A 14318-nucleotide genomic window follows, 5' to 3' on the forward strand; every position below is an offset into this window, starting at 1 on the left:
TAAATAATGTACGCAATTACAATTAACATTTACAAACTAATTGTAACTGCGTACAGTTTTGATGAAATGACATGCCTATAAAATTTTGCACTGGGAATTAATAATTACTAAAAAAACAAAAAATTATGATTTACTGTTGTGCATTTCAGACGAATTTTCCTACTTTAATAATTTAATAATTAAGAAAAAGTTTAATTTATTATTACTTAATTACAAAAGAGTTTTAAGATTAAAAATATTAAAATGTTTAAAACAATTAATTTCAATTATTAATATGCATTTTAAATCTATATTATCATAGTGATTGGAATTAACTAATGAAATTAATTCGAAAGATTAACAAATTTAAAAATATGCTTTTATTAGGCGTAAGAAAAATGGTAGAAGAAGTTAAACTTACCTGGCATTTCACAGCCTTTTCCTCCAAAGCCATCGTTACAGTAACAGAGATTGTCCAGACAAACTCCATTAATACAACGAGGCATTTTCGGATGACAAAAATCTGAAAGGAAATTTTAAAGGTAAAAATTTGTTTTGAATTATAAAGATCAAAAAATCTTGTTAAAAATTTGTATTCAAAGGTGAAACAGAAAATAGCATATTTTACATTTATTTCTTTAAATGTTAAAAATTCAAGTAGGAATATGATTGAATTGAGTACTTAGATATTCAAAATTTTTTGAAGACGAAAATTGCCACCGAAGCATTAGGCCTAGCTCTGCATATCACTTAATGGAATTGAAAATTATGAGTAAAATAAAAGGAATTTTATAGAATAATCTTTCAACGAACTCAAAACGATCTACGAAACGATCTAAGGAAACATGAGTAAAAAGGGAGCACACTTACCCCTGTACCATTCTATTTAATGGTACAAACGGGCTTAAAGCAGGTAAAAAAGATTGGATTGTACCGAAACGGTTTTGTCAAATATTTGAGATTTTCCGTTTTGTCAAATATTACGTGATTTTAGACACAAATAATTTTCAAAAATGGAATAAATTTCTGAAAGTGCATTAGCATGACAGTACCTTTTGAAGACATTGAGAGTTTATTTTTTTTATTAAATAAATTTAAAAATCTTTTTTCAAAATTTTATTTATTTATTTATTTTTACTCTAAAAAATGCAGAGCATTACTAAACTTAACGCGAAACGAGTTCTTTCAAAAAAAAAAAAAAATTCTTTTACATTTTATTTCATAAATAAAAAATAATTAGATATATTAAAATAAGCTTACACATATTTAATCACTGCATTTCTTTTAAAAAGAAATATTTTACTAAGCACCGCAATATTTTCAACCCCCAGAAAAACTTCCTCTCTATAACACTTAGGCTGTTTTTCAAAAATTTCACACGCTTCATCAAATTACGGCATAAAAGATTGATAGCCGACTCTACTGGCTGCGAAAAAAAAAAAAAGAGTCATAATGTGCGAAAAGAAAATATATCTCTATTGTCCTTAAGATATCAAGCAATGAGAGAGTGAATTACAGGTTTAAGAAGGTAAGGCAAAGGAAGTATTGAAAAAAAAAATAGTTTTCCAGCTTCTGGGTTTACGCTCCGTTATCTTTAAATTCTTAAAAAAAAATTTTAACGAGGAAGAGATATACCAAAATGGCCACCCACATAGTAGTTTAAATAAGAAATGAAAAAAGACAGTAATTGCCTGTTCTTTTGTAACAAATGCACTTGATAAAAACGATGAGTAAAGGCATTACCGCTATGTATTGTCTATATGAAGACATCATTTTCCCTAGCCAGTCGTCGGATTTTTTTTTAAATTGTTATTTTTTTTTAGAATAATTTTACTCCTTAGAACATTTTTTTTACTGTTTGGGAAAGGATTAAGCGCCAATCTGGCGACGTACTTTTTCAAGAGCATTCCTTCCTCTACAATGATCATGCAACGGTGGGTTCTGAACCACATAATTAAATAACACCACGAAATCGGGGAAGAAAAAAATAACATCTGAAGAGGTATATTGTTTTTCTTAGTTTTCCCTTTCATCTACTGGCACTATTCTATTCCACTTACAACACGTTCTGGACCTTAATGACGAGTTGGTCGCGAAAGGGCGTAGTGATTATGATTTAAAAAAAAAGAATATCACGATTTCAAGTGGGGATACCCCATATGTAACTTCAACTCCATCAATAAATGTTGGACGAGGGAGTTGTTATCGCAGAGATCACTGTATTTCGAGCCTTTGTTGGGGGAAAACAATCATCATGTACAAACGCTTTTAATGAGCACTTAGCAGCATTGAAGGTGGTGGTCAGGCATCGCCACAAAAGCTTTTATTGATCTTTTACACCCGACCTTCAACTTTGTTCAAACCAAGTATACATTACTAATGAATAGTTTTAAGGTTTAACTTGAGTTACATTCAGCAAAGGAAGTATCAAGCCGCAAACGATATTTGTTCTTGCCATTCTTTTTTACGTGACTCGTCTCTTCGGTCTCTCTTGTCCCTTTTTTTTTAGAAATTCTTTCAACGAATAGTAAGAAGAAGATAAAGAAGATGATGACGAAGATGTAGAAGAAGATGAAGAAAAAGAAGAAGTAGACGATGATGAAGAGGTAGAAGAAGAGGAAGAAGTGAAGGAGGAGAAGAAGTAGAAGCAATAGAAGAAATAGTGGAAGAAGCAGAAATAGAAGAAGGAGAAAAATAATAATTGAATAGTAAAAATAATAAAAATAAGAGTAAGAAAATAAGAGTAAGAAAATAAGAATGTAGGAAAATAAGAAGAGAACACATATCCAATTGTTTAAAGATATCAGAGATATATGTATCTACAGTATCAGATGTATTACATATTTATTATATTTTTTCTCTCAACACGTTTGTTTATTAGTCTTCCAAGAAAGAATGAGAAAAATGTGAAGTACAATAAGAAGAATAAAAAATAAAAATAAAATAAAAACAAGAAAGAATGAAATTTGTCATAGAAATTGTTTTTATACAACGGAAATTAGTTACATATGCAAATATATTTATTCCTTCTTTATTCTTTTACAACGATCAGTCTCCTTTTTTTTTTGTCTTGTCGCTTCTTTTAAAGACTATCAAAGAATAACAAAGAAAATAAGAATAATGACCAGAAATACCAGAGTAATAAGGCATACTAGAATAATATAAATGTTTTCGGATATGGAAGACACACTCAGAATTTTTCTGCAAATGGGTTTGTTTATTGAGAAAAGTTTTCAACGAAAAAAAGGTGAACATTAGGTCTGGAGATCCTTGTTTGTTGATTGAATTAGATTTAAAAACACAGAGATCTGGATACGGTTCTACTACTTTCGGAAATAAAAGTCAAAGGATCTACAAACCAAACTGAGAAAGTTGAAGGGACAAAAAAAAAATCAGAATACCGCCCACAAAATTTTAGATCACTTATTTATGTAAAGAAGGCAAATCCGTTTCGCTTCTCGGTTGCATGACTACATCCATGACCGTGCCAGGGACTCCCTTTTTGAGGGGGAGGGAATGAAATTACAGTCTCAATAGTTTATAAATTTCTCACTAAGGAAAATATTTTTTTAAATCTGCTTAATATCTGGAAAAGCTTTGTTTTGCTTTCAATATTTTGATGAATTTAAATAAACGAAGATTCATAAAATTTTTTTGTATCTGTCTGAAATATTGAGGGGGAATTTCAGAAATATCTAATTATTGAGGGGGGCATGTGCTCCACGCCAACAACACTCATGGCGACATCAAGACTACAAACTATAAATACATTTAAAAATGTTAAAAAAAACTATTTTAATGCCAGATTTATTTCTTTATAAGATTTGCCTTTTTAATATTAACACTTAGTTTTTGTTTTATTACGCATTCACCGAAAGTATCCCGAAGCTTTACAATTACCATAGAAAACGGTCATTATACCGGTTCATGGTTTCAGCCTTATGTTTTCATTTTAAAATGTCCTTGAGAATGGTATTTCGAAAATAAAACAGACATCAAAGATCGATATCTTGTAACACCACCCATTAAAATGCTGTTGGAAGAAACAGGAAGTCTTATGCCTAAACGTGAAGGGTAAATTGAGCGCAATTAGCGAATGCTAATAATATCAATTCACATTATTCCGTTTCGCAAAACAATGTGTACGAATGACGGGCAATGATCTCTTTTAAGCGTACTGATTCAAAGAACTTTTGCTTTATCATCTCAAAGTGACAAAGAGGCGAGGTTCCTATCAGTTGATGCGATCGAACAACGGAACAGATGACTGTAAACAATAAAGAACTTACTTCGATCTGTGCATTTGAGTTCGTTGGCTACCTCGTCTGAGCCGAGGAAGCACTGTGGGACTCCATCGCAGATCTTCGAGAGTTCGAACAATTGCAAAATGTCGACCGATTCGTTAACTTGGCAACCGAAGAATCCATCCTCCAAATTGAGGACGAAGATTTCTCTTTGTACGTAAGGACTAGGCCAGTTCGGTCTGTATTGAGCGTGTATCTGCAAAAGGAAAGAAAACGATTTCAGTGTTGGAGATTTGACAAGAACATTCAATATTTACAACAAACTTGTTACATAATTTTGGAATAATTGACATCGTACATAAGAAAATAGAAATGCATAATTAGAGATTAATATTTACTTAGTTAAAATGTGAATACTCTTCAAGGATTCGATAAAAAATTAAATTGAGTATAATTTGAAGTCGAACATTTAAACTATCGATTCCACAACTCTGATTTTTACTAAACTTTTAAATTATGTATAGGTTTCTCTGCTACTGTTCTGCATTTATTTTTATCTGTTTTTAGTATCACTTGTTGGCATCAGAATGGGGATCCACTCAAATGAATGGGGATCCACGCATCATCACCTCTCTAATGTTTCCTTCCACACTTTCTTTTTCATTCGGATTTTCCCGAAAGAAATTTAATGATAACGATTTAAAAAAAAGTACTTTGATACGCCAAAAATTGTGCACCAAATTTTTTTTATTACTTTTTGTTATTTTAGTTTTAATTGTTTTTATGTCTAATTTGATTTTATCGTATATATTTTTGTATGAGATGTTATAGTTTCTTGTATTAAGAAATAAAAAAAAAGGCCTTTAAATGCTTCAAACGATTCAGGGGGAAAACGTAGACCAGTGATTTCCAATTTTTTTTTCTTCCCCGGCTGTGGAACTTTAAATAATCGACTTTCTTTTTGCTGAACCCCGAGACTTAATGAATAAATTTCATTTGTAATTGTGAGCACCTAAATTAACGTATGACTATTACTTTGAAAATATTTAATGATTTGAATTTTATTAATAATTCTGATAATATTTAGTATGTAAATGAAAAAAATTTTTTTTTCATCATATCGTTTTATCAATAGTCTTTAAATTGGGTTTTATATCCGATAGTTGAATTCACAGGCTTAGAGCGGTGTCTAGTCTTGTCCTCATTTTAATTTCAATTCATACATGAACTGAAAATAAAGAGTTAAAATATGGTTTCCATAAAAAAAAAGAAAAAAAAACTTTGAGAATGGCAATCAGAGACACATACTTCTTCATTGTTGAAAAATTCATTTGTTCATTTTGCTGTTGTTGTTGTTTTGTTGTTCAAAACAATGTTTATTTAAATAAACATTGTTTTGAAATTTCTTTCTTCACAAGCATTTCAATTAAATAATTACATAAAAAATAATGGAAATTTTAAATAACAAATGGATAATTAATTGAATATAAATTCAGTTGCAGATTTCGACAAATCATAATTGGTTAAGAAAATTTCCTAACTCTCAGAACCCCTGTGACCCTCTCACGGAACCCTAGGGTTTCGTGAAACACCATTTAAGAACCACTGACGTAGGCTATACCACTATCTCGTATCTCAATAGACGGCGCAGGTAACAAAAATATAAGAAAGTGGGAAAGATTGTTTTTAAAAACCAATAACATACCGTCCCTGAATCCACGTCAAGCTTACACCATTTTTTCTGGGAAAATTTTGAATCCTACTCTTAAGAACACTGTTCTGAGTTGTATTTATAATTTTCATGTCATAAGTTCTGGCTTCAGTAAATATTCACCCATATATTTCCTATTGATTGAAATTTTCTGATAACATGACAATACTGTTTTGAGTTGGATTGTTAACTTATAACTTAGTTTATTTATAAACTTTTACTTACGTTTAATAAAATTTCATCCTAAAACTATGCATTTTATATTTTAATCACCAAAGTTGCTCATGAATATTTTTCAAAATTTTTTAAACGGTTCCTTTATGTTTGTTTTATTTTATTGATTACATTTCCATTAAAATTTTTTCCACGTTCTTAAATTCATTGTTGTTTTCTATCCTAGGGTAATAAAGGCCTCCAAACTCTTGCCACGGATCTAGGGATAGAAATACAGCAGACATAGTTGCAGCAGTATAGTCTATGGCAATCAATATATGTCACGATACTTTTCCCTTTGAACTTGTTAATCATTAAGTTAAACATCTTAAATTGCAATAAATTGTAAACAGCATACAGATAAATTACTAAAAATTAAAAAAAACAAACTTTTATATTGTTAGTAATAAATATTTTGAACAATACAATTATGTTAGGCTTTTGTTACCACTTTTCTAACTAACACAAACCAAACCTTGTATTCTAACTTTGGTTCAAGGTGCCTATTATTTAAGGGTAACTTGAACACCATGGGATTTTTTTAAACATATACCATATAGAAATTTTTTATACAAATAAACAAAAAAATATAACAGTGCTCTAAAATTTTACAACAATTAAATAGTCTCTAAAATAAAGGCTTTTGAATTGGACAATGTCTCAGAATAAAAAGGGGATCTTAAGTAAAACGGAATGTCGGTAAATGAATTTTGTTTAAATAGTTATCTTAATATAACTTAATATATGTGTTGATAAGACGAGTTAAATATATATATATATATATATATATATATATATATATATATATATGATTATTTTAACTTTAAAAAAATTCTTAGAAAAATAAAAGATATTTTTTGCCGATTTTACAACCGAATCTTTTCAGTCGTTTCCTGTGGAAAAAGTAAAAGTTCCTTTTTTTATATTCTTTTATTCACGGAACGTTGACCATCCTTGACTTTTAAACGAAGGGGCGCTGACGTTTCGGAACGTTTGTCCGTAGCTACTAATCACTGTAGCGTGCCCATTCCCAATCGAATATTGCAATGATGCGATTCAACATCGATATCTGATTCACTCGAATTCTAATTATTGTCATGTCAGGGATTTTGGTCCGACGCCTTTATGTATTGCATTGTGATCAGTATTGATGGAAGACAGATGAGGCTTCAAGGTTACACTGTTTAAAACTTCTCCGGAAAAAACGGTTAAATAACTATTTATTTAATTGTTATTTCACCATATTCAAACAAAACAGTCAAATAACCATAAATAAGATGGTATTCAAACTGTTAACTGTGTGGAAAATCGTTTATTAGCTGATTTTACCTAATACGGTTAAACAATTAGAGTTTTATCGCGCTCAACTATCAGAGAGGGCTTATGGCCGAGAGGGCTAATCTGTTAATTTCATTACAGACAGAACGGGGGTTCGAGTCTCAACGTTCATATCGCATCATCTTACATGTTCATAAAGTTGCAAAATCTAGACTCTTTTTTCACAAATTCGCAAAAATTTAAGTAGATTTTTCACAATTTTACAAAAAGAGTGGTTTTCTACGAAAAAAATAAATCTGAAATAACCCTTGTAAAACAAGAAAGAGTATGAGTTAACGAGTACTCAGTCATTACAAGGATTTGAACCGGGGAACCATTTCCATGATGAATAACTGTTTCTCGTAGATCTAAATAACTGCAAATAAGTGCAATTTTGAAAATTTTTTCTTTGGAAATGAACCGTGTTTGAAAGATTTTACCTTTAATGCAGAAAAAGACACTAGTGTTTCATGCAGTATTTCATAACCATAAATAATTGAAATGTTAATTAAAATAATTTTCACTTATTTTGACTTTAATACAAGAAAAAGAAAAATGTAAGAAAAAATTTGTTTAATAATTCTGTGATAAAGACAAAAGTTAAGGTTTTATTTCTGAAAGTGTGGTGTTAAAGTTGTTTATTATTATTTATTTTTTTAAATGAAGCAGTACAGCAATGAGCTGTTCTATCAAAAATTATTCCATCCTTTTATTGCTCGCTTTTTATTGGGAAAAGAGCTCCGCGTTCACTTCATCATTTATTTACAGTATTCTTCATTTTTTTTTTTTTTTTACTTTTTGAAAAAATGAGTATTTTACTAGTTTTATGCAAAACATAGATGATAGAGCCCTCGCCTCAAAATAAAGTGTTCCGGGTTGAAATCCCAGCGATAGCTGGTCGATGCGAATTTCTCATGTGGCTCCCATCAACCACAGTGTTACGCAAAACATCTTCAGTGGTAGACGGATCATGGGTTAGAGTCTCTTTGCCATCAGGCTAACCGTGGTGTGCTTTCATGGTTTTCCTCTCTATGTAACACAAAGCGGGTTAGCTTCATCAAAATATCCTCCACGAAGGCAAACATCTCCCAATACTTGATCCAGGAGTTCCCTCGTCTTTTGGATAGGGTTCAAAATTACATGGCTACAGAGTTGAACATTAGTAGTCGTAAACCCGAAAAATTGGATCGGCTATTCAACGATGGTTATAAAATAAAATAAAAACATAGATGAATACTATGTATCATTACAAGAAAAAATAATAAAAATTTATCGACATGTTACTTGTTTTAAGAAACTGAAATGTATTTGTAAGCAAACTAATGTACATTTTTGAAAAAAAAAAGATAAATTAGAAAATTATTGAATCTGTTTTTTAAAAAAAGAGATTTGAAAGCAACAGCGGAGGAATATCAGGAAAAGGACAATTTGTGTGCTTTGGAGGAAGTTGTTTCAACCAATAAGATGAGAATAGAAACACTTCAAATTAGTTTACATATCACACTGAATCAGGATGTGTAAGTGTTGAAGAGTAGGAGTAAATGGAATTGAATTTCTGCCTACAATCATGTCGCCTTGCCTTTAAATATTTAACCTCCAACCAGAAAAGAAAAACATTATTTTTGTTTCAAAATATGATGAACCTCAAATAACCTGAACTGAATATCCTGAATGATAAATAACTTTAAATAGTTGAATCTTGTCCATATTAGAATACATTTGCATATTTTTTGATACTTAGTCATACAAACTTGTTTTATGTGATGATGCATCAACGAAGAACAAGAAGTATTGTTTTTATTATGTGATTCATACAATAATCTCATTTTATTTATAGGTCGTATGCATTGCAGAATAAGGATTACACTTATTTTCGATTATTTACATAATAATTATGTGTTATTTGTATAATCTGTATGACATATGTTATGTGATTCAGATGATGTAATTATTTGAATTTTAAGATAACTCTTATATGATATATTTGATGCATCTGTTATAGTTTATGGCATGTGTATCGAAGCTCCTCGTGAATTACAAAGGTGGCATTAATTCATTGAGTGGTAAACTCGAGATCATGAGTTCGATCTTGGCAGCCGAATAAACAACAAGTGTATGTAATGCAGAAGGGTTCAGGTGAAATTTGTCGTGGTTGAAAGTCCTCTCATACGGTTGTGGGGAGATTTTGAAAGAGGGGTACCAGCTTAGGTGTTATCCCCGTCATATGAGCGAGGTCGAAATATGCCATTTCCTACTATGGCCGTTAAAAGGCAGTTGTTGTTGTTGTTGTAGTTCATTTACGTCGCACTAGAGCTGCTCAATGGGCAATTGGCGACGGTCTGGGGAACATCCCTGAAGATGATCCGAAGACATGCCATCACAATTTTGATCCTCTGCAGAGGGGATGGCACCCCCACTTCGGTAGCCCAACGACCTACACGCGAAGTCGAGCACTTTACGGTAGCACAGTTTAACGAGGACCAATACCGCACACCCTCGGTCCCTACGCAGACTGATCCAAGTGGTCACCCACCCGCACACTGACCGGTGAAAGGTAGAACTTCGAAAAAAAACAGGGATTATCGTAGTTAAACACATTTAGTTATTTAGACTTATAACCATTTAAATTTGAAATGCTAAATATGTATATTCAATCATTACAATTCAAGTTATGACATAAAAAATGTGTGACCCCCACAAAAACGTAGGGATTCTTAACCTCGATGTTATATAGCATATTTAAAAATTAATTAATTAAATAAATAAATAAGCAATGTCATATTGGAAGTGAAAAAAATTAGGGAGATAGGGCTTCAACACATTTATGAAAACCTGGAATTCAACGAAACATCGAAAAATGATCTCTAAATCTTGAAAAGTGAAAGGGCTTGGGTCATCCTGGATTCTACCACGCCTAGCCTAAGTCTATACACAATTGCCAATTTTAAAAATGAATTAGTAGATAAATTCTTCTCAATCTTGTTCAATTAAATATGTTTAAGTAAGGAGAGATTGACAAACATATAAAATTGAATGCCGCCCATGGGCAAACGTCATCGAACGGCAGGTCTGAGACTCCAACTCGTCATCGACTTCCTGGTTTAGGGCCTCCTGCAGCCTGACTACGCCCAACAAACTTTGTCATCAAGTGCAACAGGTTCAAACATTCACAGGCACTCAGCGTGGGATTCGAAGGTGGGATGGTCCCGAAGGGAAAATATATAGGTGTGGGCAGAGAGAGAGAGTGGGTGCCTGTGTTGACGAAACACGGAATTTCTAAACACAGAGCATAGAACCTGAAGGGCTTGTCGATCGCGGTTTTGGAATGCTAAATAAGTGTACGAGAATTAAGCTAGATCAGCTGACCAGTTCATAATCACGCTAGTTTGTGACAGTTAGAAAAGCAATGGGATTTTAATTAAGCAGAATTTTATCCCTTTTGAGCAATATTGCGAGTTGGGCGGTGTTGTATGCTACAACACTGCTCGATATTGCTACAATATGGAGCATGTTTTCCGCTTATTTATAAACTTGTTACCGATGAGTTTAATGCTGTTTTTCGAAGGTACCGTCGTCACATGAAATGTTACTTTTTTGCGAATAATATGCTATTTTCTTTACTGTTGCGAGTTTGCAACAGTTACTTGTGACTGTTAGGTTAAGTTTGGCCTATCTAAAGGCAGCTCTCTCTATGCTTATTCTGGAAAAAAGAAACGCAAATATGGTGAAAAGCTACAGTTTTGGGAAAATGAAAGGTTGTTGTCTAACTTACTCTCCAATGTTGCATTATCTGATCTCATAAAAATTTGCAAAAACTCAGAATATGGCAGTGATTTTGGCAATTTTCCTCTGGGTGAAAAATATCGCCAAATTGGCCTTTAAAAAAAATTTTTTTTAAATAACTTTTAACTTCAATTCTAAAGCCCGGATAATTCTTTACGGCAAGATAGTACATATAGTTTAAAATTATAACTTTGCTTCAAGCGTGAAGCACTTAAACTGTACCTTTTTATTTCCCTTTGCGAAGGAGCTTCTAAACGCAGTATTAAAATATACAAATTATTGCTGCATCATACATTGGGGAGAAAACTGAGATGGGCTCAGTAGTTCTTGGCCCTCTATGGGCTGTCGCATCAATGAGTTTAGTTTAGTTTAGTTTCATATATTGGAGAAGAAACATGGTGTGGCAAGAACCTAGAAACCCTATAGATGTCCATTTTAGAGACTGGTTAAGAATGACTGATAAAATTTTAATTACAGAAGTTTATGACTATTGATGAAGCTAGAGAAAGGACGCCCGAAAAAAATCTTATGAAAATTTGTCCATTTTAATGAAAATTTAATATGTCATAGTTCAGGACATCCTGACAGAAAGTTCTTATTGACACAAAGTCTAAAAATTGATTGTTTCCGAGATTCGAAGTCTCAAACATAAATAGTAATTCTCAATTCTTTAATACCGTCACGACAGTAGCATTAACTAATGCACACAACGCGAAGATTATCAGATTGGAATTTGCACATAAAAGCATTGAATTGAGATTAAGTGATGAAAAAGCTCGTAGCACGTCAGAACATCCAACTCTAAATACGTAGACTAACTTACTTCCTCTCATTCACCTTTGCCAATATTGCGTGCTTCAAGCACCTTTTACTACTGCGACCGTTGCCAATATCGCTTGTGTTTATACTCCGTATGTAAAAACGATACATTTTTAGGCTTAGTGTCAATGATAATTTTCGATCAGAATGTTTCGAACTACAACAGAAAAAAATGTATGCTGATTTATTTCCATGAGATTTGTGCGGCGTCCTTTATTTAAGCTTTAGAAACACTGCATTTGATGCATAATTGCTTTGACACACTATTTTGATTTTTAAACTTTGGAACATAAGAATTAGGGAAAAAATTATCGTTCATTTCATACAAATCCTTATGGTTTTTCATCTCTAACTTAAATGAAATATGCAGACCAATGTTACATAAGCATTTAAATTATAAATTACAAAACATAAATTTTTAAGAAATATATAAAAGTTAACTTTTTTTTTTGTACAACTTTTAAAATAATACAATGAATGAACCAAGGTCTTAAGTTATATTTTTTATTATAGCAAAATTCAAATTCGAAAACGATTCTATAAAAATACTACTTTTTTTTTAATCATTTGCTCTAAAAATTATATACATATATTTTTTATGACTCTTTTCATTTCAAAAAAATTTTGTAAGCATTTTAAAGTTGATATATTATTTTATCGTTTGCAAGTATTTCGAAATTTAAAATCTAATATAATCATTTTTAAGCAAACGATTTGGGTATACTATAGCCTACGTCACAGATCGTGTTATTCCTACTAAATTTAACTTGTAAATAGCCTTTTCTGCGAACCTGATTTCTAGCAACAAGTAAAAGCATCAAACGAACTGTCTTGTTTATAAGTCGCTACTCGCCAGGTTGGAATTGTATTAGTCTAGTTCCTTTGGAAATAATTTATATTGTTGTTTTACCGAAGTTTATGAATTTAGTAAACATATTTAAAACTCAGTTTATTAATTAAACTAAAAGGTAAATGTTATTCCTAGTAAGTGGAAGTAGTTGTGCTATTTTCATATTATACCCAATTTTAAACTTTTGTTCCAAAATAGAATGCGATCGAAGAACACGGTTATTTTACGAATGAATTAGTTTTGAGTAACTGTTCGTAAGTAAGCTTCCTTTAAAATTTAGTTTTGACTTACTCCTGAAAAAAAATCTATAAACCCAGAGTTTTCCCACACATTAGTAGGAAAAAAACTATAAAATTATGAAGTAGTTTAAATTTTTTGAACTTCTGTCTGATCGATGAGGTAGTTGATAGTGTTAGTAAGGAACGCTTCAGAGACTGAGCACGCAACGCTGAGCTTATGGAACACTGTCATCAAGATCATTATAAATTCTTTTTAACTTAATAGTCTGCTTTTTCACGGTAGGTGGAAAAAATTAAATTATAGAGGGGACATAACTGAAGAAAAAAAGTGGACCGCCGACGTTAAAAAAACTAAAGTTTAAAAATTGTTTTCTTTCCCAGTTATGTCATGGTTTTATCATTTATTTTCAACCTAATCTTGGAGCTGATTGAATGATAGAAATACAAGCCGGTATTCATTTGCTATCATTAGTTCAGCTTTTTTAGTCAAATGGTTTTAGATGATGTTAAGCATGGCACGTATGGTTGAAATTTTTATTACAACAGTAAGTCATAAACATCTCCATATCTTTTTTGAAATAAAAAAAATTTAAATTTTTGTATTTAATCTTTTTATTATTTTTTTTGTTTTATTTCACCATATTTCTCATTCGTTTTTAATGCCTTTTGCAGAGTAGAATTCCTATAATTTTACATATTTAAGATAATGTTGAATAATTCAGTAAACTGATTATTTTTTTATTTTTATATGTTGCAGTAATTTACCTGACCGCTTCAATGTTGTGAAACTTTAAAAGAATTTTTAGCAAATTTTTCTTTTAAGCGTGTATTAGTTAAAGTGATTGTCACAAAATTTACATTTTACTAAAATTTCATAATTTTTCCAAATACAAATGATTAAAAAAAATTCGTTATAGAAAATGTTAGCTAAAAGAACGGGACTCTTTCAAAATATGGCAATAAATTCCAAAGTTATTTCTCAGAATTATAAGAAAAAACTGTAATACATTTTTATCTGAGTGTTTAAAAATAGTTTTGAAAGATTATGGGAAAAATGAGAATTACAAAATTGTAAGAGTGTGCAACAATCTTCAATATCAAATATCTTATATGTTATGACAAAATCTGAATTGTTTTTAGAACACTATTTTCATCACACGTCC

The 14318-nt window shown here is 31.2% G+C and overlaps 1 protein-coding gene across 1 annotated transcript in view; it reads right to left on the bottom strand.

Moving 5' to 3' along the window:
* LOC107454206 (uncharacterized) overlaps positions 1-14318 on the bottom strand; it is a 173750-nt gene that overhangs the window by 86877 nt on the left and 72555 nt on the right. Inside the window, exons 3-4 of the mRNA XM_087149893.1 lie at positions 4269-4479; positions 401-502 (exon numbers count right to left, since the gene is read on the bottom strand). Of these exons, the coding sequence (XP_087006019.1) occupies positions 401-502; positions 4269-4479 (313 nt within the window). The remainder of the gene's footprint in view (positions 1-400; positions 503-4268; positions 4480-14318) is intronic.

The sequence above is a fragment of the Parasteatoda tepidariorum genome, chromosome 8 (assembly GCF_982258835.1).
Source record: "Parasteatoda tepidariorum strain Cologne lab strain chromosome 8, Ptep-v5.0, whole genome shotgun sequence".
In the NCBI taxonomy this organism is placed as follows: domain Eukaryota; kingdom Metazoa; phylum Arthropoda; class Arachnida; order Araneae; family Theridiidae; genus Parasteatoda; species Parasteatoda tepidariorum.